Source organism: Populus alba, chromosome 9 (assembly GCF_005239225.2).
Source record: "Populus alba chromosome 9, ASM523922v2, whole genome shotgun sequence".
NCBI lineage: Eukaryota > Viridiplantae > Streptophyta > Magnoliopsida > Malpighiales > Salicaceae > Populus > Populus alba.
The window spans coordinates 9,683,118-9,706,755 of record NC_133292.1 but is presented as its reverse complement, the minus strand read 5'-3'; the positions used below and the strand labels follow the sequence as shown (position 1 = coordinate 9,706,755).

The following is a 23,638-nucleotide window of genomic DNA, read 5'->3' as shown; positions in this document are numbered from 1 at the left end:
ATAATATAGTAAAAAGCAAAATATAAAAAAAAAATGAAGTGTAATTTTCAAAAAAATCAAATTTTAAATGACAAGATCAAAAGGTAAAGAAAACGACTTCAAAAATCTGAGCCACCCGGATAGACCTCTCACCTGAATCAAGGGACAGGGATAACCTGATTGAAAAGAAAACTAAAGAAAATAATGAAGTTTATTTTTCAAAATAAACAACTTTGAAATATGTAACCAAAAAAGAAAACAATATCAACCCGTGTTAATTTTTCAGACCCGTTAACCTAGCTAGTAACTAAATTTAAAGCACTCAATTTGGAAAAGCTACTATTTTAAAACTTGACCCATGACTTGGGTGACTTGTGGCTTAAACCAGGCTAAGTTTCGAAAGAAATTGAAGGAGAATTTGTCTAGTATAAAACAATCAAAAACCCTGGTTGACCCGTGTTTTGAATAGCCCAGGGCAAATCAAATAAGAAATTGTTGACTATTTGTCTTTTTTTCCTTTCAAAATGGTATCATTTTGATTTTATTTTTTTTTACAAAACAAAAAAATTTAGTTTGCTTAAGCCAACCTGGGTAAATCAATTCAGTCCATGACCCAATAACTATCATGGATTAGCTCCATGGTAGGGTTTATAAATATGTGAAAAAAACTAAAGAGATCAAATTTTAATAAATCAAATGTTGAATGATAAAATAAAATAAAAACTGATAAAAAAAATAAAAATTAAGAGAATATGTATCTCATTTTAAAAAATAATAATTGAGAGGAAAAACTAAAATTTTGAATTGAATGGTAAAATTAAAAAAAAATATTAAATTAACAAGTGAATCTAGAAATAAATAAAAATCAAGGGAATAAGAACCAAATTAAAAAAAAAAATGGACCTAAGGATGGAATTGAAAAAACAAATTGATAAAAATCTAAAAATCAAAATTAAAAATCAAAATATCGAGGGTTGAACCTTAAATACCATCAAATACTAAATTGAAAGGCAAAATTAAAAGAAAAATTAAATTCATAAAAGAATCTATAACAAAAATAAAAATCAAGAAAATGAAGATCAAATATATAAAAAAATAAAAATAAAATCATGGATTCAATAATGAAATTAAAAATAAATTAAAATTTGATAAAAGAATCAGGAATCTAAATTATAAATCAAAACATCGAGGATCAAATTTAAAATATCATAAAATAAAATGACATGTTAGATATAAAAATCAAAAATCAAATGATCAAGTTGATCTTTTGAATTTTTTTGCTAGGGTTGCATATTTTTTAAAAGGTTTTGGGAAAAATAGAAGGGGGGAGAAAAAATATCGTTTGAGCTCCATTATGTGTTTGGTGGCTATACATGTCAGGATACCTTTAACATTGTCCTAAAATGTGGTATTCAATCATCGGAAGGTAATATATGCGCTGCTCAAAAAACACAAATGTTTCCTACCACGCTAGTACACGCGCCACCAACTTAAAAAAAAAATTCATGTAAATAATTTTTTTTTTCATGACCACTCACAACATTAAAATAATAATAATAATAAAAAAAAAAACCCTCAATCCCAGCTTTAGATTATCTAACTCTAGGGGCACTTCAGTAACTATATTGTGCCAAGAAAAAATAAGAGCCAAAAACACCCTGCCCTTACCGTCAAGAAAATTCAACTTTTGAGAGTACTTTGGATATTACAATGCGCATATCAAAATTAAGAAGACTTCTTCATCCATGTTCAATCTTGTGACAGCAAACGTGCCTTGTGAAAAATACTATTTTATTCTTGAAAGCATGCTAAAAGACTTAAACTATCAAGGGCAAGGTTGTATTTTACTACAAAGATATACCGTAGATATGAGTATATGCACATTAAAACACCGATTTTTTTTAGTTTTTGTTATAATTAAATATGATTCAACGTGTCAACCTTGAATTTCTTTATTAGATTTCTATCCATTTTGAGTTTTAAATTAAATTACATGTCTAAAAGTATTTTTAAAAATAAGTAAAATCGTGACTTGATTTAGATTTCTTTTAAGAACAATAATTTTTTTAAAATTAAATATTAATATATTATATTAATCTTAGTTTTTCACTTAACCTATTAAACTAACAACCCAATTAATAAACTATATTAATAATTATTTTTTAAAAGAACTATTTTTTACTCATAATAATAATAATAAAAACACCCATACAATAAAAAAAATAGAAACAAATTATCAGTGTCAATTCCAAACGACCACAGGTATGATTAAAAATCAAAACCCCTGCGTTCCTGTTAATTTTCCCACCCAAAACGCTGCGTTTCTTTGAACAGTTAAAAGAAAGGTTGCCTTTTGTTCTCACCACAAGGCTCTGGTCTTCTAAACTCTCTCGCTGTGTAGCGTAGGGTTTAAGCCATCAATCACCCTTTCATCTCTCGATTTTGAGTCAGATACTTTAAACTCACTCTCCGCTTCTCTAAACCAGAAATGGCATCGTTTTGCAGATCGGCAATAACGGCAACCTTAAGGTCCCTGGCATCTCGATCCGAAACGGTAACTCAGAAAACACTAAACGCAAAATCCATGTCTTCTCCTTTCACCTCAACACCAACACGAACTATCCTTGCCTCTTCAAGGTTAAAAGAAAAAAGCAAACTAATTCCTCTTTTCAATTCAAATTTGGATCTTGTTTATCTTAATATAATGTTTTGTAATTGCCTTTGAATTGTAGGGTTGTTTCAGTTCTAGGGAGTGTGGAGTCACTGATGCCACTTCACAATGCAATTGCAAATGCTAGACTCAAATCTAGCATCGCTGTTGATTCTTCTTGCTGGAGCTGGCTCTCTCGAGGTCAGTTGTTTTTATTTCTCAAGTTTCTATCTTCTTTTTTTTATCATTTTAGTTTATTGTTGTTTTTATCATTTTGAGAAATACTAAGTACAGTCTGTTGTGTCATTTGTGAAATATATGCTGAGGCCCCACTTGTTTACGCACTATGAGGGTTCTATAGTAATTAGGTGCCTTCTTCAGAGGCAATGAGAAGGAACTGGGATGGCGTTTAACTGGATTTTTCGATATCTCTGGAAGAATTTACTTTATTACTGACTCAATTATTATATTTTTAATTAATAAACACTGGTGTTTGTCTACCTGGATGTGTTGTAGGAATTAGGAAATGGACGTTGTAGAAACTGGTGTGGGTTATTTTGTGTGTGTACAGTACTTGCTTGGTCTTGCAAGCATTTGTTATAATTTCTGTCTTCTCGTATTATATCTACGAATAAAACCAGATTGTGCAGAAATGGATATCTTGCCGGTGTTCAAGTGTTATGGCATTTGATTAATATTGAAATACAATTATTTTTTAATGGGTTTTATTTTGGCAGTGTTTTTTAGCACTGTTTCCTTTCAACCTTTTATTGTGCGTTAATGGTTGCCTCTGACTCGATTCCTCTACTGTATTGCAATAGGACTTGCAACACCGTTGTGACATGACCTGCTGGGGTGATAAATGTGAAAGGAAATTGAATCCTTTTCCGAGTCTTTGAATTTTGTTTCTTTGTAATATGCCAGCATATGCAAACATGTTTTGGCCAAAATGCTGTTATTTTGCCTTTTTGCTGCTGTTTCCCCCTTCCCCCACCACAAAGAGAATGGATGAATTATATTTGTCATTGGTTGCTAGTTTTTTTTTTCCATGGATTCTTTGAGTTATAATATCCTGTACCAGTTAAGGTGGGGTCTGGTAATGCCATTTTTTAATTGAATGTTTAATGTCCTTAAAGCAGGACAAATTGATTTGATAGGGATTTTAACCTGTCCTCAAACAGAACTTCTCTTTATCAAAATATCTGGTTTCCTTCATCATTCGATGGCTGTGAGAGTAGAGGTCTCTTAACGTGAAAGATCAAATGTATGTGAAATTAGAATCCCTTTGTTGATCAGCTACAAGATGAAAAGTCAAGCTTCTGTCAACAAGACATAACTTCGTTACTGCTTGTGTTGTAACCTGTCGATTCAATCTTTAAAATATTCCTTGCAGATTTTAGGGGCAAAGTAGGAGACATCTATATTTTTCCCTTGGGGAATCTTTAGAATTGCCACTGATTAGCTTTTATTTCACTCCTGACCATCAAATGAAATGTGAATAACCTGCCCATTCATTTGTTTTTCCATCTTTGCTCTGGTGTGTAAAGTAGAGATGCAGGCCTTGTAAGACACTTGAATTCTATATCCAACTTCAAATGTTGTGGTTCTGCTGTGGTGGCTGCAGCATACAACTTATGCTTGTGTTTCAGAATGATCACAGTGTTAGTCATCCTTAAGTTCTCATCACCAAAAATATAAATCAAGTCATTAGATGAAGAATGAAATTGGGGCAGCAAGGGTGATTTTTTTTTATCCTCAGATTCCCTTGTTGAATTCTTGTTATCATGATCCCCTCTGTTGCCCAATTAACTTGTAGTATTCTATGTTCCATATTTGTTTTCTCAACGTGTTTTAAGTTTCCTGCTGCTGAACAAATTTTTTTTTTTTTTTTTACATTTCTCCAGCTACTGAGTTTCTTCTATTTTTTTTTATCGCTGGCATTTCCTAGATTTTGCAGTTCCTCGGTGACAAGACTCTGGTCATTTCAAACCAAATTGGGTTGCATTTGAGCAGTTTTTCTTCCCCTAATGTCGGTTCTTCTTTTTGACATCTCATTTCCATTCGTGGCTATTGCTTGATGTAAGTCATCTCTTGGCCAAGATCATTTACTTCTGTGGGGTTGATGTAATACTGGTGGTGTTATCATCTCTCACAAAACAGAGGTTTGGTTTTCTTATTTCCAAGTAGCACCTATTCACCTCATCATGTGCTTGAGCTGGCTTGATTGGAGCGATTCATGTCTGAACCTGATGCATGTTCACCCTCCCATGTTTTCTTTGCACACAAGCGGGTCCCGTGTGAAAACGTAGTTTTAACCCATATCTTGGTTTGATAGCTGATTTGAACTGGATGATGGGTGTCAGGATCACTTGGCATGTGTCTCCCTCGTTCCTCTCTCCATTTTTTCCCATATTCATTTGTTTGGATATGTGAATTGTGATGGTGACAAAAATAACACGGAAATTACACGCTTTGAATCGTGGACAGAATACTAGATCAGTTGGCGGAGGCACATTTCCTCAAAAAAATAAACGACAAACAGATGATCAGCACCATTGTCCATCAAAACGTGCTGGTTGACTATTGTGGGGAAACCGATATTTTCTTTTGAATTCGGAGGATTGTGATTCGATGAATATAACCCAACGTCCATCCCATGAGGTAATGAGGCGTGAAATTGATTTATCATTTTATGCCGTGTTGGCCTTTTTCTCTGAACGGGAGGATGAGCTGCATTCAGTAATCACACCGTTAGACGTAATTTATGACATTATCGTTTATATGTCTGATATCTGTCTCGCAATAGCTGATGCTCGAGAGTTTATTTCATATGCACTCCATTTTCACTCATCTTTTGGTCTAGGATTCATGAATTTGCCAATCCGAAGAGTTTATAACATGATGATTGAACTGGATGGAAAAACATCTGCTTTGAAATGGATAATCTTGGAAATTATTACTTGTTTTCTACGTTTTACACCCTATTGTCATTGAAGGAATTGGATAATATTTCGCAATCAGGAGGCATTGCGCGGCAGGTTAAGGAAACGTGCTGTCCTTTTCCTATACACGTTATCAACCGCAAATAGCATAGCGTGTGAAAGGAGGAATTCTTTTTTAAAACTTGTGATCCCAGCTGATTAATTGTGACCCCTGTTGAAAAATAAGTAATACTGCAAGAAATTAGAAGTCTCTTAAAACGTTGAGATGCTGGCTATGGCAGTGAGTTCGTTTACCATATTATTTCCTCAAATTCGGACTCTTAGTAGTGTATATGTTGGCTATGGTAGTGAGTTCATTTAAGGTATTAAGTTTATCTGAGGTGTCTGGAGGACCAACTTCATGAGCAGTGGTTAAGTTACCGTTGATTCCGACCAACGTGTTGCCATGCCAGCTCCCTCTTGCAACGTTATCATGCAAGGGAATGGTAGTGAGGCCATGTTAGAGATGGATATGAAGCAGAAGATAAGATATTGTTTTCGAAAGAATGCAAGTTCCGTTTCCCCACGTGTCTTCTCGTGAAATGCCAAGGCAGTGAAGTATCAAACCGTTTTATTTATGTCTGTTGTATAGATGGTAGAGGAGCTCGAGCATGCTGTTTGATTTATTTGGTGAAATTGTTTGGTGCATTCAAATCAAACTACTTTCTATCGTTGAAAAAATAATATTTAGATTATAGAAATTTTTTTAGTATTACTATTAAACTCAAAAAATAAATATCAAATTCGTTGGGTCCAAACTTATAAAATTTTCATTCAGTATTTATTTTAAATTAAATTATATAAAAATTATCCCTGAAAAACTTAGAAAAAAATATCAAATCCATTCTAGTTAACTCACAATTTTAATTATGAATTTTATTAGATTGAATTATTTTTTATTTTATTTTATTATATAATAAAAAATATAAAAAATAATTTATAATTAATTTAATATTAAATAATAAAATTTCAGCATTAGTAATAATTTTTTTTTTAAAAAAAACAAAAAAACCCAAAGAAACCAAATGATAGCTTAGCTGCCCCAGGATATGCTTGACGCAAAACAATTGAGCGTGGGGCTGAGGTAGGCACGTGCTAGGACAATATTTTCTCGTATTTTTGTAAGGGGTTGCTCGTACATGACAAGTTGTTTGTCTGACAATAAATAATAACTTGTGTTTTTCATAGTGTAATTAAAAGTCTTGATTAAAGTTGTTATTTTAAAATATTTTTTTATTTAAAAATATATTAAAATAATATATTTTTTATTTTTAAAAAAATTATTTTTAATATCAATACATCAAAATTATCTAAAAATACCAAAAAATTGTTAGTTTAAAATAAAAAAAATTAAATCTTTTTAAAAATATTTTTAAAATACAAAAACTATTCTGCATCTTAGCTCATTACACACGCTAATCACTTTAACTTTGATAAAATATGTTATAAAATGATTAAAAATACATATTAATTTGGTTCAGTGTTTATATAAACCATTAAACTAGTATAAACGTTTTAGCTGTTTTTTTAATATATCGCACTTGCAATGAAAAGAAAACGTGAGAGAATTATGAATTTCTAGCTCCGTGTTGGGAAAAAAAAATATAGTTAACGCATTATTTTTTTATTTATAAAATTTAACTTAAATTATTTTAGTTTTAATAGACAAACTTATCGGGAAAAAACTAGAAATACTAAGGATGTGTTTACTGTTTATACAAAATAATTTTCCTTTTGTATTTTCAGTTTATTTTTCTCATAGAAAATTGAAAAACATATTTATTTATTGAAAATGAGCACCAATTTTTATTGAAAATATAAAAAATAAATCAAGCTTACAACTATTTTTTTATATAAAAAAACCATAATTTACATCAAGTTCCAGCTCTTTTTTATTTTCCTAACTTCTATTTTTTTTTTAAAAAAAAAAATGAGCATTACTATGTTATAAACACCTACTTATAAATAATAATAAAAAGAACAAAAAGGCATAAACTGCCACCCAAATGCAAAGTTCCCTGGCAAATAAGCTGCCATTCATTCAACCATCTGGTTGATAATTTAATGATAAAAAGTTTGTTTTTTTTATTATATAAAATTTAAACGTTATGATTATTAATATGATGACTACTAGATACTTATATGATTATTAATTTTAAAATTTATTAAATTAATTAAAATACATAAAAGTTTATCTAAATACTCATATTAATAATAATAATAAACACTACTAATCATTCATATGACTATACAAGTGCAATAGTGGTTAAAACTTAAAATCTTACAACTTTAACGGATAAAAAACTACTAAGCATTTAAAAAATATTATAAAATCACGGGACCATGATTTCAACATAAAGTTCAATAAGCTAGAAACTTCTAAAAATGCTATGGAACGCTTAATTGTGATTTTATCAAAATGTAATTTAAAGACGAGTCTCGTTAATCAAGTAATCCATGCATCTTGCGGGATAAAAAATTAAATAAAATCTGAAGATAGAATGAAAAAGTTTCAATCTTATTGAACTTAATATTGAAATCATGATCTGGAGCAACCAAAGTTTTTTTTTTATATATAAAAAAAACATATCCCTTTCACTGACCGCGGCCTTGTGAACCGACCCGCTTCCTCTCTTTCTTGGATAAGATCAGAAAAATATCAGATACAGAGTAACCCCACTTTTCCAATATAATAATAACCGTAAAAAGGAATTAAAAAAAAATAGAGAGACTCAACTGCAAGCCTGCAACCACCCAGAATTCGCCACTCTGCTGCTTGTGCAGCTCTTTGCTTTTTCAATCTGATCAACTTACAGTGATAATCTAAAAATCAAATCGAAGAGCAACCCTTTTTTGTTTGTTGAATTTGATTATCAGGGTTGTTCGTTTTTTTTTTTTTTTTATCCTATCCATAAAAATGCACTCAACCATCCAATATTTGAAAGTTTGCTTTTTGATCAGCTGGTCTTTACTTTTCAATTTCATCAACAATCAACTATAATTCAAATCAAAGGCAGCCTATTTTCGTTTGTTGAATTTGACGAACTGGGTTGTTCTTTGTTTTTCATCCCATTAATTGTAGATTAAGTAAATTCCAGGTTGTTTGTGGAGTTTTGTGCTTTTTTTATTTTTGGAAAGTTTAGCTTTTGCATGGCTAGGAGGATTGTTGTTCTCTAGCAAATCAAAAGCCAAGTTTCTGTTATATTGGAGGAGAGACAAGTGTTCTTAGAGGCCTTGAAATCGATACCATTGGATTGTGGAGGCCCCTAAGAGAGAAACAAAAGACGGTGTCTTGGTGATACAAGTCTGGTGAGTATTTTTTGCAATTAAACAATTCTTTTATCATATTTTAGTATTTCTTTTATTTGTGATTGGATGCAGAGAGAGAGAGGGAGAGAGGGAGAGAGGGATTTGTCTGCTTGTAAGACTTGCATAATTTGTCTTCTATGCCGTCCAGTTTCTTGGAATCTGCGGTGATTTTTTTTTCTGTTCCGTTTCTGTTACAATCTTTAAAAGGTTTAATCTTCTTCAGTGAATTGTAGTCAGTGTTCGGTTTTATTTCTCTGGTATACCTGGTATGGTTTATCTGTGATTAGTTTTTAGATGTGATTGGTTCTTAGGTGAGTTTGATTGGTGTGTGCTTTGTACTTTATATTAGGTCTTGATCGGCTTGGAGAAAGAACCGTTAGTTCAGCTTTACCCTCCAGTAGTATTTTTCTTTCTTTCCTGGGGGAGTTACGTAATTTATTGTTTTTCAACATCTAATCTTTTGAACTTTTCTCTGGCTGATTTTCTCATCTTCTCATCTCTTTATCTGTTGTTTCTTCAACTTATTTACGTTGTCCCAACTTGGGCTTTACTTTTTCTTAATTTGCTTTAACTTCTTGCAGGAAGTAGAAAGGATTGGTGTATGGTTCTGGCTGGTCTGTTAAAGCCTTCTGTCTCAATTCTCAAAAGGTTTCATTTACTGTTTAGTTTTGCTTCTTCTCTCCAGTTACGTTTTAGGTGTTCTGTCTCTCTTTGAACTCTTCGATTTTCAAATGGACTTCTATTCTTTAGCTATGTCCAAACTTCAACTTATGTTGATTGAATTGCTATGGATTCACTTTTTGGACATGTCCACAGGTCATTTGTTTGTTCCTCCGAAATGAACTTGACGTTAGCAACAGAGTCAAGGTGGAAGATTTTTATTTAGGAGGACGATTGATTTCTTTATGTTCATGGAGAATTCTTATGAAACATCTAATGGAAATGGGCTGAGAGAAAATGGCCATACAGTTGTTAGGCAAACTCCTCATCAACCCAGATCATTACCTTGGCTTGATTTAAGAGTATTCTATGTCCGAATCAGCAAATGTGTGATTGATGACTCGACTCCAGAGCACCTTTCTGTGAACCATATTCCATTATATCCTGATACCCTTCTCGAAGTAAATGGTGTTAGAACTTCTATCAATTCTGATGGTGCATCAACCACTCTTAGGAGGGATAGATTAGATAAGAGATCTGAAGAAGCAACATTTGTCAGCACCGATAGTATAAGGATGACTGGGAGTGTGAGGTTTGAGGTTTTTGATAAGGATGTCCTCGTGTTATCTGGTGTTCTAGAATTGTGTTATAGTAATGGTTTTGTAGGGGAATCAAGGAACCATGACCAGAGGTGGAGCATGAATTGTGAATCAGACATAACACTAGGCAACGGCTTCCTGAAGGATAAACAATTTACGGGTCTAGATTCAGAGATGCCTACAATTGAGGTCTATGTTACAGGATCTTTCTCAGGCACTCCAATTATCTTAACAAAGACGTTGCAGCTTGGTTTTCGTAAGAAGCAAATGAGAAAGGGGATGTTAAATTCCATACCAGAATATGAGGCAACTGAAAGCCAGGACAAAGCCCCTTCCAGACTTCCTTTACAGGTATACCTTAATTTCATCTTGGATTTCTTGGAAAATTGTGTTTTGCTTTCAGAATGTTTAGTTCTTCTGTTTTGTTTTTGAACTGTTTCCATCTTTGCAAGTTCTTAGTTGTTTTTGTTGGAGAATAATATAAATCATGTCTTGAAACCTCATCTAACAACTTAAACTTTTAAGTTGAAATAGTTATTTGATATGGTATTAGAGTTTTAATGACCAAACAATCATGGGTTTGCTTTTTCTTGATGTGTCAAAGAATAATATAAATCATGTCTTAGAATCTCACTTAACAGCATAAATTTTTGAGTTGAGATGGTTCTTTGACACTTTTCACTCTATTCTAGCCATTCTACTGACATGCAAAGATATGATTCTAGTATGTGTTTTGCAAGGTAGAGAATAGTACAATCCAACCCCATTTTGTTTTGTATGTTATTTGCTTAAATGACCTGCTACAACAACATGAAAAATGTGTGAATATTTCTAGATTGAAAAGTAAAAATCCTAAACTATTAATTCAAGTTAATCTGTTTGAAGAGTTATACGGTTTTCTCCGGGGGTGTCATTAGTGCAACATCTCTTCCTTGTATAGCATGCGGGTGTCTTCATTAGCTTCAAATGCTATCTTAAGATGATATATCATGCATAAAGATCTGCTGGTTTCTTAGAAAATTTAATGGATGTTAAGAACAAAATGGTTGTTTAAAGTTGTTATAGTTTCCTCTGATGACAGTATCCATTTGAATTCTCAATCCAGATATAGTCAGGGTTAAACAGGCCATTGGTAGCTTCGTTTACCTTGCACTTTCTGGGCAGTCCTATGCATGAGAGATTGTTGGCATGTTAGAACCAGCACTGTGTTGTAATGTAACTGCAGTTGTGATATGAATTCCTTTGTTTTAGTCTGCTTTAGTATGTTGTGTTGCGAGTGATTCTAGAGACTTTACGAAACTTGATACCATCTAAGATCAGTACTTTATCCTCATTTCTTTGAAGTTGTGCCCCCAAGCATTCTGCTTTTAATTTACCTTGTAAACTCTGCAGTTATCTGAATACTCAGACCCCAAGCCGGAGAATGAAGATTACCACCTGTTCCCAGGAACAGAATATATGGACGGTGAAGATGGTGAAATGTCATGGTTCAATGCTGGTGTTAGAGTGGGTGTTGGCATTGGCCTAAGCGTTTGTGTTGGAATTGGGATAGGTGTGGGCTTGCTGGTACGAACCTACCAAGGCACCACCCGTAACTTTAGAAGGCGATTACCATGACTAACAGTTTTGCTAATTGGCAATTTTAGCATTATGCCTTTCATTCTTCTACTCACAATCCAAATGCAGCTAACTCTGGGCATTTCTGACGTGCCCTGAATCCTGATTGTGAATAAGGATTTTTCACCATTGCAATTAGATGCAGGTAAGACTTGAGCTTTGTTGGTCTTCTGGGGCTAAGCCTTGCATCTAAAATAAAAGGGCAATCATTACATACTGCAACATCGGAAACTTCACGAAATTCTCTCAAATGGATCGCATCTGGAGTCAGTCTGTTTATGTATTTAATGCAGGGCACGGCGCTGTGTGTGGTGTGGTATGCCTCTTGTGAGTTTGATAGTTGCTTGATCTTTCTTTTTCCTTCCTGGGAGACTCTTTATATCTATTGTAAAATTTTGGTAATGGACAGAGGTTATCCTCTGTTGCTTGATATTCTTCCTGTCTTGACATACACATCTTACTGGTTTTGCTTGTCTTCTGTTGTTTTGCTGGAGTAGTTAAATCATTTGTGGCTTACAATTTACAGCTTTCTGTGCTGCCTAGCATCGTATCCTTGACTTCTATCATCTCGTTAAATAGCATATTAAACTTAAAATTTTGACAAAATAACACCCTTTTTTAAAAAAAGAGAGGGTAAAATAGTATATTTCAACCACAAGTGCGACAACTTAAAATCTTGGTGTTGAAATGGGAGGCAAAAGACAGAAAAGAAAAGACAGTATGGTCTCTACCCAGCACCAGACATTAGCAAATGTTGCCCGGACAAATTTCACAGTGTTGCGCCTCAAACTTACTTCCAGGCCTGCAATTCAGAAGTCAGCCAAATGACCCTGAAAGGCGCACTTTTTCGACCTAAAACTCTCTTTACCAGATATTAACCATGGCAAGAATTGATCGACTGTGTGAAAATAGAAAACTTGAAATGGACTGCTATAATGAAATATTAACTTCCAACCCAGCCACACGGGATTGAAGCAAACAAACAAAACTGTGAACTGGAGAGCTATACACTTAAACTAGTGGTAACAAATTCCCAACATTTGCTATAACAACAACAAGATGAGGACATGCCCTGAACTAGCGTAGGACGTTCTTGGGCAAGTTCCAAATAACATTACTCTCCATGCTAATCTTGGTGCGCATGGCCTCAACTGAGCGATTCACTTGTTTCATGACTTTCATCGTCACCATTTGCTCTCTTGATTGCACAATTGGCAGCCCTGTGCTCCGGTATCTACAAATTGGATAAAAAACTAAAACAAAATAATATCCCTTCACAATTTATTTGATTCCTAGAATTACTTGGGTACAAAGGTAAATGAGGAGTTGGTGGTCGTGAATTGAAGGGAAGAGCTTGGTGTTGAAATGAGAGGCTATGGGCTTTTAAGAGATTTAGCAAAAGACAAAATGAAAAGAAAAGACAAAAAAAAAAAAAAAAAGGAAGTAGAGGACAGATGGGAAGTGGGAGTGTTTTGCAGTTGATTTTAGGAATAGCATGTTCACTTAACCCATCAAAGGGCCTAAACGAGTTTAAAATCTTATGAATATTTTGAATTCCGGTCAAGTTTAGCCGAAACTCGAAAAGACAGAATCTGATTTTTAGATAAGTGATGGTGTGTGCTTGAGTAAGTGGTAGTTATTGTATTCGATGTTAAAAAATATAGGTTTTGAAAAAATATTTTTTAATTATAATGCTAAGAGATTAAATTTTAAAAAATATATATTTAATTAAAATTAGTTTGAGGTGAATTATTACTTACAAAATAAACAAAAGGTAGGCTTTTATAAATAAAAAATAAGTTATTTTAATTTCTGTAAAATCAAAGTTTGAAACGTAATGATACTGTAAAGAACATTTTTTTCTTAATTGTTGGGCAAAAAATCAAAAGCTACCATGATATTAGGTTACTTCTTGTGTAATGCGGGTTTGATTAAAATTTCTTTGAACAAAAAAATAACTAAATTTAATTTTTTTTAAAAAAAGATTAAAACCAAACCAGTTTAGATTTTGTTGTTAAAAAGCCAAAAAAACCTTCTTTAAAAAAAAAAAAACTTTTCATGGGCTTAATATATAAACCCTATTCTAATCAATTTAAACTTATATTTATATGTTAATTAAACTCAGAAACGATTTCTAATCCAATTTGTTTGACTTAAGAGGTTCAAGAAGCAAACTGGGAGCTGTATAAGAAACAGAAAGCAGCAGAAGCAATTCTCTATGAAAAGCAGAAAGATGCTGATGCACAAAAAGCAACAGCAGATGCAACATTTTATGCTCGCCAACAAGTTGCTGATGGGGAGCTATATGCAAAGCAAAAGGAAGCTGTAGGACTCGTAGCACTTGCACAGGCACAAGGAGTCTATTTACGCACCGTTTTAGACGCGTTAGGGGGCAATTATGCAGCGTTAAGAGATTACTTTTTTTTTTTTTTTTTTTTAACTTTTAAAGGTGTTTTAATTTATGTAAAACCCCTAATTTAATTTACATTTATTTATTTATTTTAACTGGGCTTTTAAACTTTTTTTTTAAGAAGTTATTCACAGTAATATAATAAAAATACAATATTAAATATCAATCCATAAAAAATAAAAAATAAAATAAAAAACCTGCAGGAGACACAAATCCATCAAGCCAATCTCATACCAGCTCATGCACACATGCACCTTCAAGTGAATCAACTTCAGCACATCAATTTCACATTAATCCTTTTCGTCAGGCTGGCCTCCATTCCCGAGTTGGTTTCAAACCCTTCTTTTAGTCCCAGAAGATTCGAAGAGGGCCCAAATGGTCCTGGGTCTGTTAATGGGCTCGAAGTTTGTCCAATCCAACAGTAAATGCTGGCCCATCAAGCACCATATTCCATATCACGGGCAAGTCTAAACCAAGACAGCAACCCCCCCCCTGCCGGAGATCCTTTTCTCCTTTAATTCGATAAAGCTCCACCTTGCAAGATCAATTTGATCAAGGAACTACATACCAGATGCAATGCTTGTTCGATGGTCAATGGTAATTATGGTGAAATGCTAAGGCGGTGGGATCCTTACCATTTAAAAGAAGCAAAAAGAAGTGAAGTGTCTTCTTTACACGCCATGATGCCGACCGATTTGGCAGAAAACCAGAAACAATGCCATGATTCAAGGGCAGGACATAAGGGCTCTAAAAAAGATCATCATTTTCTGGCCACGTTTTGTTGAAACATATAAATCAAGGTGTGGTGTCATGTTTTTTGGGTCCTCTCGGAAACAAATCCGAGTTAATGAAGAAGGTGGACCTAGAAACCAAGTACACAATAAAGAAACCACCAACGGGTATAGGCGATGGGCTCTCCGGTGTCCCATGTTGAAGCCATGCATCGCTGCATGTGATCTAGGTAAGGAGCATGGTCCGATAATCAATGGCCTCGGGTCCCAAAGTCAAATTAACGAATCTGGTTCTTGGCTCGTAACTCTGTTGCATCAGTGGTTTTTAGCTTGGAAGTTAACTATTACTGCTGTTAATTTACAAATACTCTAAAAAAAAAAAAACATCTGGAAAATACTTTTCTCTACTGCATTGTTCAGCTAGATATACATCAACGTGGATTCCTACAGTGATTTTCTTTAGTCCCTCCTCCTCCTCCTTCCTTTTTTTTTTTTTTTTTTCCTTTTTCTAAGTGCACCTTTTTAAGTGATGGTCAATTAAAAAGAGATAGTTTTTAGAATTCTGGAGCTAAATGTATCCTTTTTGTTTTATTAAACTTTTTAAATTATAAAATTTTAATTTTTAACAACTTATAAAATTCAATTTCATTCTAAACTTTATTTTTATTATTTATTAGTCTCTTGTTTGTAAAAGGAGAGTCAAAATAGTTAAATTTTAGTGGTAGAAAAAGAAAGCCATCAAATGAGTCCAATTCCGGCCACAAAAACATGATTTTGGTGTTAATTAATTCCTTTTAATGAGGAGTGTTTGTCCAAGATGTTGTTTTCTCTTAAATTTGCCTGAAATGATAGATTTCAGTTCGAAAAAAATTTTAATTTTAGGTTGATCGTGAATTTCAGAATCAATTTTTGAGTTGTTAAAGATTAATGAATATGTGTTTCAAATGTGTTTAATTTTTTTTATTATTTAAAACAAACTAGCTAGAAATTGTCAAAATTTAGGTGAGATAAGAGATGGCTAGTCAACCATTTTGTTTTTTTTCAAGTAATTAAGAGGCGAACGACTAACTATCGACCCCTTAAAAAAACTAAGACCAGGACATGTTGGTTGTTTCAGGCTCGTGCGCCAAGGCTCTTTTTTGGAGGTCCAGGAGCTTTGGGTCATCTAGGCCAAGGAGACTAAGATTTTTTTCTTTTCCTTTTATTTTTGTCTATTATAATTGGAATTTTTAAAAGATTATCTTGTTTAATCTCTTTTTATATAATTTCATCGCTCAATGTTTAATTTATAATTAATTAAAAAATGTAATTTGTTTTGGTTTAATTTTTTTCCAATCACCTTGATATTTGATTGGTTCTTAATATTATAGGTATTTATTTCAGATAAAAAGTAAAATAAAAATAAAAATAAAAATTGTTGAACCCAATTAATTTCAAAATTCAAATTACAAAGTTAACTGGTTAACTCTTGTTAGATAAAAATCAAGTTTCATAAATTTTTTTTTGTTGCATGAATATATATATATATATATATACATGTATATATATATATATATATAAACTTTTCTACTGTTAGAATTCTTTTCTTGTACAAAAACAAATCTTAAAAGTCTGCACATATGATTTTCTTTTTTAGAAAAAACATGTCATCCCAGGTTAAATAGCTAATATTCACTAAATAGAAAGTCTTTTAACCTAGCCCATTTTTTATGCTGTGCTCGCTTTATGTCCAAATAATTGAAATTAATTTTCAAAATGGTAACTCATTTCTTGAAACGGATAGCACCACAATTTTTTTAAAAGAATCCACGACAACCTGTAGCAGAAATATCGATGTTTTTTGAAACAGAAATTCGCACCGTCCCCTAAATATTTCGATACACAAACACACAATTTTGCAAGCTACGACCGATGTTTCTAGCCATGCCATGATCGAAAGTCACGAACAAATGCCCTTTAACTAGTTTAAAATTTTGAATTCAAGAAGGGAGAGTGGCTCCACAAGGGGTTGTTTGGCTTTGTCCTTTGCTGTGGCGCTCCTTCCTTAAATCGAATCAAATACACCAGACCTCGTATAAATTCCAGTGTCTTGTAAGATTCACGATTTTTATCACGTGAACATTAATGTTTCCCACGTGGTTCCATGGCCCCCACTCTTCGTTGTCCACTGTTTCTTTCGGGAAGTCATGCCCCCAGCTATCGGACCATATGATGTTAAATCACCTCCATGGCCTCGAAAATATTTACAAGAAGCCAACCCATTCCTGACAGCGGATTTTGCATAAAATGCAGCTTCTCCTAATGGACCATAAAATGCAGCTTAGTGTATTGGATATTTATGAAAGGGGTATTTGTAAGTGATAATTATTTTTTAAAATGTTTTTTTTTAATAAATTAAAATAATATATTTTTTAATTTTTATATATTCTGTTTTCTATTACGTGTGTATATAGGCTTGATAGTAGAAAACTCTGTGAGTATCTTTACCATAAATATCTGGTTGATTCGGAATTCCAGTCTTCTCATTCTGTCGATGGATAACTAAATTCGATGACTGACAGGTGGGAAATAGCTTCAGTTTCTGGCAAGAAACACTGCTTTTCTTGGTGCCTTTCGTGGCATTGCAAGTTTTCTCAGTATAAAGCAATAAAAGTTCGTAGCAATCCAATCTTCTGTGATAAATCCCACTTGACTATTTTTCTAGTTTGAGCACTATTGACCTACTCTGATCAAACGTGCAATTCCAAATATACTACCGGGAGAGTCGTGTTAAAATAGGTGGTCACATAAATGTTATTTAAGCAGTCGTACGAGCCATTTAGTGGACATTAATTTGAGAATGTATTAGGTGGCAAGTTACATTGACACCCACGTTCGACCTGGTTAAGACAAATGACATGTGGGATTCGGTTGAAATTCAGTAATATTTTTTCATCTAATTTGTGCTCCACGGAAGGGCCTCATTGGCCACGGTCAACCAAGAGCTTGTTGAAACTTGTAAACAACCTCAGATGGCATCCCCAAGTTGTCTCAACTAAGTTCAACAGCACCTTTCTGAATCTTTGTTCCAAATTAAGGAACTTGAAAACAAAGATATTCATTATTTTTCTAATCCTCGTGATGTTTCTCGAGAAGGAGACTTGGATAGTAAAGGGTTCTCTATACAGCTGTAATACAAGCACCCACTGCCCAGGCCTTGGTTTTTAATAATTAATTACTGATTAGAATGGTTCGTTGACTTCCACGTCTGAATTCAAGCTTCCCGTTCCATTGATTTCTTTGCATGATGCTTAGTCGAATAATTCCACCAGCCAGCCAGCCAGCCGGAGCACTTGTTTACTCCGATCAACAGACAAACTTTGACCAGAGGCGGAACACTTAGGTAATAATGCTCACACCGATTTTATGAAAGCACGTGGAAATCAATTTACCTTGGTGGTCCTATCCATAGCAGGTACCAACCGTGTACGAAGATTTTATGAGAAATCACTTTCTGCTTACTCTCATGAGCTTCATCGGAACAGAGGGAGCATAATTCCAAGGTACACCCAAGACTTTGTTCCCTGTTCGACAGTCACAAGTCACATGCTTTGCTCAACCTATCCCCTGCTGCGGCGACGTTTGACACTGATCAAACATGGAGGCATGCATTATTGCAGGCATCCAAGCTTGTTCTACAAGGAGAAAAAGGCAGAGCAGCATCAAGTTAAAGGAAATAACCAGCAAACAAATATGTTGCAATCATACCGTCAATCTACATCCTTGGATTCTTATATTATGATGATTCTCTCCTCCTAATTCAACATCAAAGTATGAATCATCCTTTAATACAAAAGCAAGAAAATCAAATCATGTCCTTTTCAAATTCGCTCATGTGTAGGATGCAACGGATTGGATGAAGTTGGGCCTTGTCTTCTCGTATACTTGATTTGAATCGAATTAGATTGAAATCAAACACTATATAATTCTTGTAATTAGGTTAAATTTCGAATTCTTTCCAGCCTTTTTTTATATTCATGTACATATGAATTATCTTATGCGATGAGTTATTATATGTAATAAAATTTAATATTGTATATATAAAAATAAAATTGTGAAATCATGGTATTATTTATTTGCCCGGTCAGGATATATTGAAGGATGGGACCGTTATCACAAGCCACCTCCATCCATACCCGACATCATGGTGAGAGTCGGGCGGGCGTGTCGGGCCGGGTATTGTCCGGGTCAGGCAAAATTGCGATCCCGACAAATCTGCAATCACAAAGCAGTGGCATTATCGTAATAATATCCTACACCAAACCCAAGAGTTAACGACTAATCACTTAACGTCTCCTTTCACTTTTTGTAGCTTGTATCCGTCGAAAAAACACATAGTAGTAGTGTGTCTTGACGCCCCCCCCCCCCCCCATCTCCCCTTTCTCTTACAGTACCAAGCACTAAGCTCGCAAAATTTCCTCTATTTTCTCAGCAAAAAAACACTAAAATTTTCTTTCCTTGACATTTCCGAGAAAGTTCGAATCCATGTCGGATTCAGATGCTGAAACTAACATCACCGCCAACCACTACAACTCTCTCCCTCACAAACTAGCCTCACAAACGCCATTTTTGAATCTTAAACTCTATGTCTTAATCGCAATTCTCTTACTTTGTATCCTCTTGGTTTCTTTTTCAATATTCCTCTGTGTTCGTTTACGCCGCGCGGCTAGAAAACGCAATAAAATGAGAGTGAAACACAGTTCGGGTTCGATCCCATTAGTGTCTAAAGAAATTGTGGAGATTAAAGATTTGGTTTCGAAGAAAAATAAAGAGAAAGATGAGGGGAAAATGGGAAATGTAGGTTTTGTAAAGATGGAGAATGTTGGTGGTGGTGGTGGTGGTGGTGGTGATGTGGAGATGGGAAAGAAGAGTGGAGAGAGTGGTTGTAGCAATGACGACGTTTCGTCGGTGGATGAAAACATAGGATGGGGTCGGTGGTATAGTTTGAAAGAGCTTGAGATCGCGACACGTGGATTTGCTGAAGAAAATGTGATTGGTGAAGGAGGGTATGGTGTTGTTTATAGAGGTGTCTTGCAAGGCGGCTCTGTGGTCGCTGTCAAGAATTTACTTAATAATAAGTGAGTATTCAATTTTTGTTTCAATTATTTTTTAGTTTTTGTAAATTCTGTTCTAATTGTTATAGTTTCTGTTTCCCTTTTTGTATTTAACTGCTTTGTTTATGATGGCAAAGTTTTGGTCTTTTGATGATGGAGTAGTAGTGGTTGTCTAGCAGGGAATTAAAGTAGAGGGTTGCTTTGTTCTTTAGTTCTTTTTCATTTTCATTATCCAATGGTTTGCACTTCCTCAACATTATCTTAATACCTTTGAGCTTAGGAGGCTTTTTTCTTTTCTTTTTTTGACCTTTCTCTTTTTGTCCTTTCGATTTATGAATGGCAAGGCTTTATTTTCTTATTGAAATGACAAAGGATCGATCTCATTAAACTGCTTTTAGTTTTTTTCTTTTCTTTTTGTTTTTTTGGAGCTGAATTGGCTTTGGAATTTGGAGTGAAGAAGCGAAGGGTTTTTTTTCGCTGTTGGAGAGAAATTGGAATATAAGAAATCCTGAAAATGTTACATGATTTTGTAATGAAATCAATGTTAACTAAACACTGTTGCTCTAATTCGTTACAGGAGTTTTTTAGTTTTTTCCTAATTATTGTTACAGAGTGCTCTGACTAGGTTATGAATATTCTCATCAAAAGCTCAAGTCTTGTAATATCTGTGCACTATAAGAATGATCTGGTTGGAACTTCATATGCTGTGAACTTTGTATTTCTAGGGGTCAGGCGGAGAAGGAGTTTAAGGTGGAAGTTGAAGCCATTGGAAAAGTAAGGCATAAGAACTTAGTGCGCTTAATTGGGTACTGTGCAGAAGGTGCTCGCAGGTATTTCTCACATCCAAGTCCTACCCATCTATTTTAAGTTCAACGAAATGAAATTTATCTTGTTCATTTTCATGGGAACTGTTTCTGGCCTTGCAGGATGCTTGTTTATGAATATGTTGACAACGGAAACTTGGAGCAGTGGTTACATGGTGATGTAGGTCCTGTTAGTCCTCTGACCTGGGATATTCGAATGAAGATTGCGATTGGGACAGCAAAAGGGTGCGGTACTCTAGGCTCTAGTTTCATGTCTTAGTTGTCCTCCCGGTGATTGATCAGTAAAAGTGGGGCTAATTACTTTTTGCTTTTCATGTCATATTGATTTTAATCAGTCTATCTGATATATCTTCCATACATGAGCACCTACAAAGTTCAGTCTACAGAATTGCCATCAATTTTGTCGTTGCAGAAGTTTAGTGGGGGTAGTTTTAGTTTGTGTCGGTTGTGTTATTTTGTGCTTCCATTCAGATTCACTCTTTCTTGAGGATTGATTTTTTATTCTTCCTCGGCAAAGATTCAAGAATTTTAGTCATTGTGAATAGAAAATAACATCAAAGATCAGACTTTAAATTCCCCCCCTTCTTTTTCTTAATCTTTCCCATTGAAAAATTATTCTACTCTTTTTGTTCCTGAACGTTTATGTTTCCCATCTCTGATGCAGGCTAGCCTATTTACATGAAGGTTTAGAACCTAAAGTTGTTCACCGGGATGTAAAATCCAGTAACATACTTCTCGATAGAAAATGGAACCCCAAGGTCTCTGATTTTGGATTGGCCAAGCTCTTGGGTTCTGAAGCAAGCTATGTGACTACACGTGTCATGGGGACATTTGGGTGTGTATCTTTTCAAAATTGTATTTGAATATTTGTAATGAGGTGGTCGAATTTAAATTTGGATAACATTTCTTTATCTTTACTCTACACTGACACTCATTTTATCACCATTTGCTCCAGATATGTATCTCCTGATTATGCAAGCACGGGTATGCTTAACGAGGGGAGTGATGTATACAGTTTTGGAATTCTTCTTATGGAGATGATTACTGGAAGGAGTCCTATTGATTACTCCAGACCAGCTGGAGAGGTGAAAAGAAGTTTCCCCTTGTAAGCATCTGTATTGAAAACTGTATCCCCATCATAACACCCTTCAATTGGTTTGTCAGATGAACTTGGTTGATTGGTTCAAAGGAATGGTAGCAAGCCGTCGTGCAGAAGAGCTTGTAGATCCCCTCATTGAAGTGCAGCCTGCTCCAAGGGGTTTGAAACGAACATTGCTGGTCTGCCTCCGGTGTATAGATTTGGATTCCTGTAAGAGACCAAAAATGGGGCAAATTGTTCATATGCTTGAGGCAGACGACTTTCCTTTTCGTACTGTAAGTCCTCCCATGCTTACTATTTTTCATGTCATCATTTTCATCAAAACTGTTTGATGTGTAAGCTTTACCTAATTCCATGGTGTGATATCCAACTAATGTTACTTGTAATTGAATTCACATCGTCTGTGTTGCTTGCATAAGCAATACAGCATATTCTACAGATTAGATTTTGCATAGCCTTGTAGTTGGCAAATAAACCATCAAGATTCTAGAAATTTAGAAAAGCATATTTTTGGACTAAATACAAGACAGAAAGGATGCTTATATGCGTTTTAGATTGACTAAGCTTTGTAATTTCAGTAACATGGTAACTCTTTCCTCTTCAACCAGAAAGCACACAAATTCCTTCTTTTATTTCCTTTCATCTGCTTCAAGCTGCTATTTGGTCTGTGCAGGAACTTCGAGCAGTTCGAGAGAATGATCCTCCACCTTCCACTGATTCTATCTCCAACAAAATTCCACATCCAACCAAGCTTGCTGGTAGCGGTGCTGATGTAGAGAGATCAAGGCGAAGATGATTGTTCACCATCTGAAACTTAGTAGTTGGTGAATTCAGATTATTTTGCAGTATAATTTTCCACAAATATACGAAGAAGTAATTACTTGTCTTCGATGTGCATATATCATGTTTACGCCTCCCACCTGCTTGGTTGTCTTTCTTTGCTGATATATTGCAGCAAGTAACTAAGTGAGCTTTGTAAATATTGACATGTTAGTAATTTGCAACCTGCTTGATATGAATGACATCGTGGAATGTTGGATGAAGGCTAGTTGAGCTTAAAAGTCAACATAGATTTCACCCCATTTAGATGCCTTTAGATTCAACTTTCTGAGTTGTATTAATATCCTTAATGCAGCCATTAATCTTCGATTTGCTTGGGCTTGAAGATAATCTTGACTCCAAGTATATGGGGATTTTGAACATCAAAATTCAACTGGTCACCAAGTATCCGGTGGTGCCATGTTTTAGAAGGGACAAAATGCTAATGCTTCATAATTCAGCCGGTCACCAACCTCATTGCCAAAGACCGTGCTAGGGGATGAAACCATCTGTCACCATCATCATGATAGCGATTCTGTTTTTACCATCCTTTTATGGGACTCGCGGTGTAGCAGTTACCGTTGCCGAGTCCTATCCAGCAGCAATTGCCCACTTCTGCTCCAGAGACCGTGCGTCGGTGAGTGGTGAGTGATGCGTGCACGGGAGGCGCTGGATCGGTGAAGCCGTGGTGTTTAAATTTGAACCAGGCCATATAAATGCATCAAATCGTTATATACAAATTAAATCATTCGATCATCATCTATTCTATTGTAATTTATCATTAGCCAAGCTAGCAAATATATATGATTTCTTTAGCTTTGATACTTCTAGATGTTATAGTTTATCTCTCCGTTTTTTTAGTTCATT

General features: G+C 34.5%; 3 protein-coding genes across 9 annotated transcripts; all 3 read left to right on the top strand.

The window, feature by feature from the left end:
* The first annotated feature begins 2,331 nt into the window (after nt 1–2,331).
* On the top strand, nt 2,332–4,831 carry LOC118059056 (uncharacterized). 5 transcript variants are annotated; one of them, XM_073411279.1, is made up of 3 exons: nt 2,333–2,616; nt 2,712–2,830; nt 3,146–3,430. In XM_073411279.1, exons 1-3 carry the CDS (start codon nt 2,468–2,470, stop codon nt 3,166–3,168), a joined length of 291 nt encoding a protein of 96 aa, XP_073267380.1. In that variant the 5' UTR covers nt 2,333–2,467; the 3' UTR covers nt 3,169–3,430. The 5 variants fall into 5 exon arrangements, with proteins under 5 accessions (XP_073267378.1, XP_073267380.1, XP_034927756.1 ...); XM_035071865.2 differs by lacking the exon at nt 3,146–3,430 and adding an exon at nt 2,956–3,139; XM_035071866.2 differs by lacking the exon at nt 3,146–3,430 and adding an exon at nt 4,578–4,831 and having other exon boundaries at nt 2,334–2,616.
* Nucleotides 4,832–8,296: 3,465 nt separating this feature from the next.
* LOC118058889 (uncharacterized protein At1g01500) lies at nt 8,297–12,227 on the top strand. Of its 3 annotated transcripts, none has more exons than XM_035071672.2 (4): nt 8,297–8,919; nt 9,501–9,567; nt 9,736–10,529; nt 11,571–12,227. In XM_035071672.2, exons 3-4 carry the CDS (start codon nt 9,825–9,827, stop codon nt 11,793–11,795), a joined length of 930 nt encoding a protein of 309 aa, XP_034927563.1. In that variant the 5' UTR covers nt 8,297–8,919; nt 9,501–9,567; nt 9,736–9,824; the 3' UTR covers nt 11,796–12,227. The 3 variants fall into 3 exon arrangements, with proteins under 3 accessions (XP_034927563.1, XP_034927562.1, XP_073267479.1); XM_035071671.2 differs by having other exon boundaries at nt 9,501–9,615; XM_073411378.1 differs by having other exon boundaries at nt 9,501–10,529.
* Nucleotides 12,228–19,342: 7,115 nt separating this feature from the next.
* LOC118059052 (probable receptor-like serine/threonine-protein kinase At4g34500) lies at nt 19,343–22,995 on the top strand. The gene is made up of 7 exons (XM_035071859.2): nt 19,343–20,053; nt 20,755–20,859; nt 20,956–21,078; nt 21,518–21,688; nt 21,809–21,938; nt 22,018–22,227; nt 22,626–22,995. Exons 1-7 carry the CDS (start codon nt 19,461–19,463, stop codon nt 22,746–22,748), a joined length of 1,455 nt encoding a protein of 484 aa, XP_034927750.1. The 5' UTR covers nt 19,343–19,460; the 3' UTR covers nt 22,749–22,995.
* The last annotated feature ends 643 nt before the right edge of the window (nt 22,996–23,638 follow it).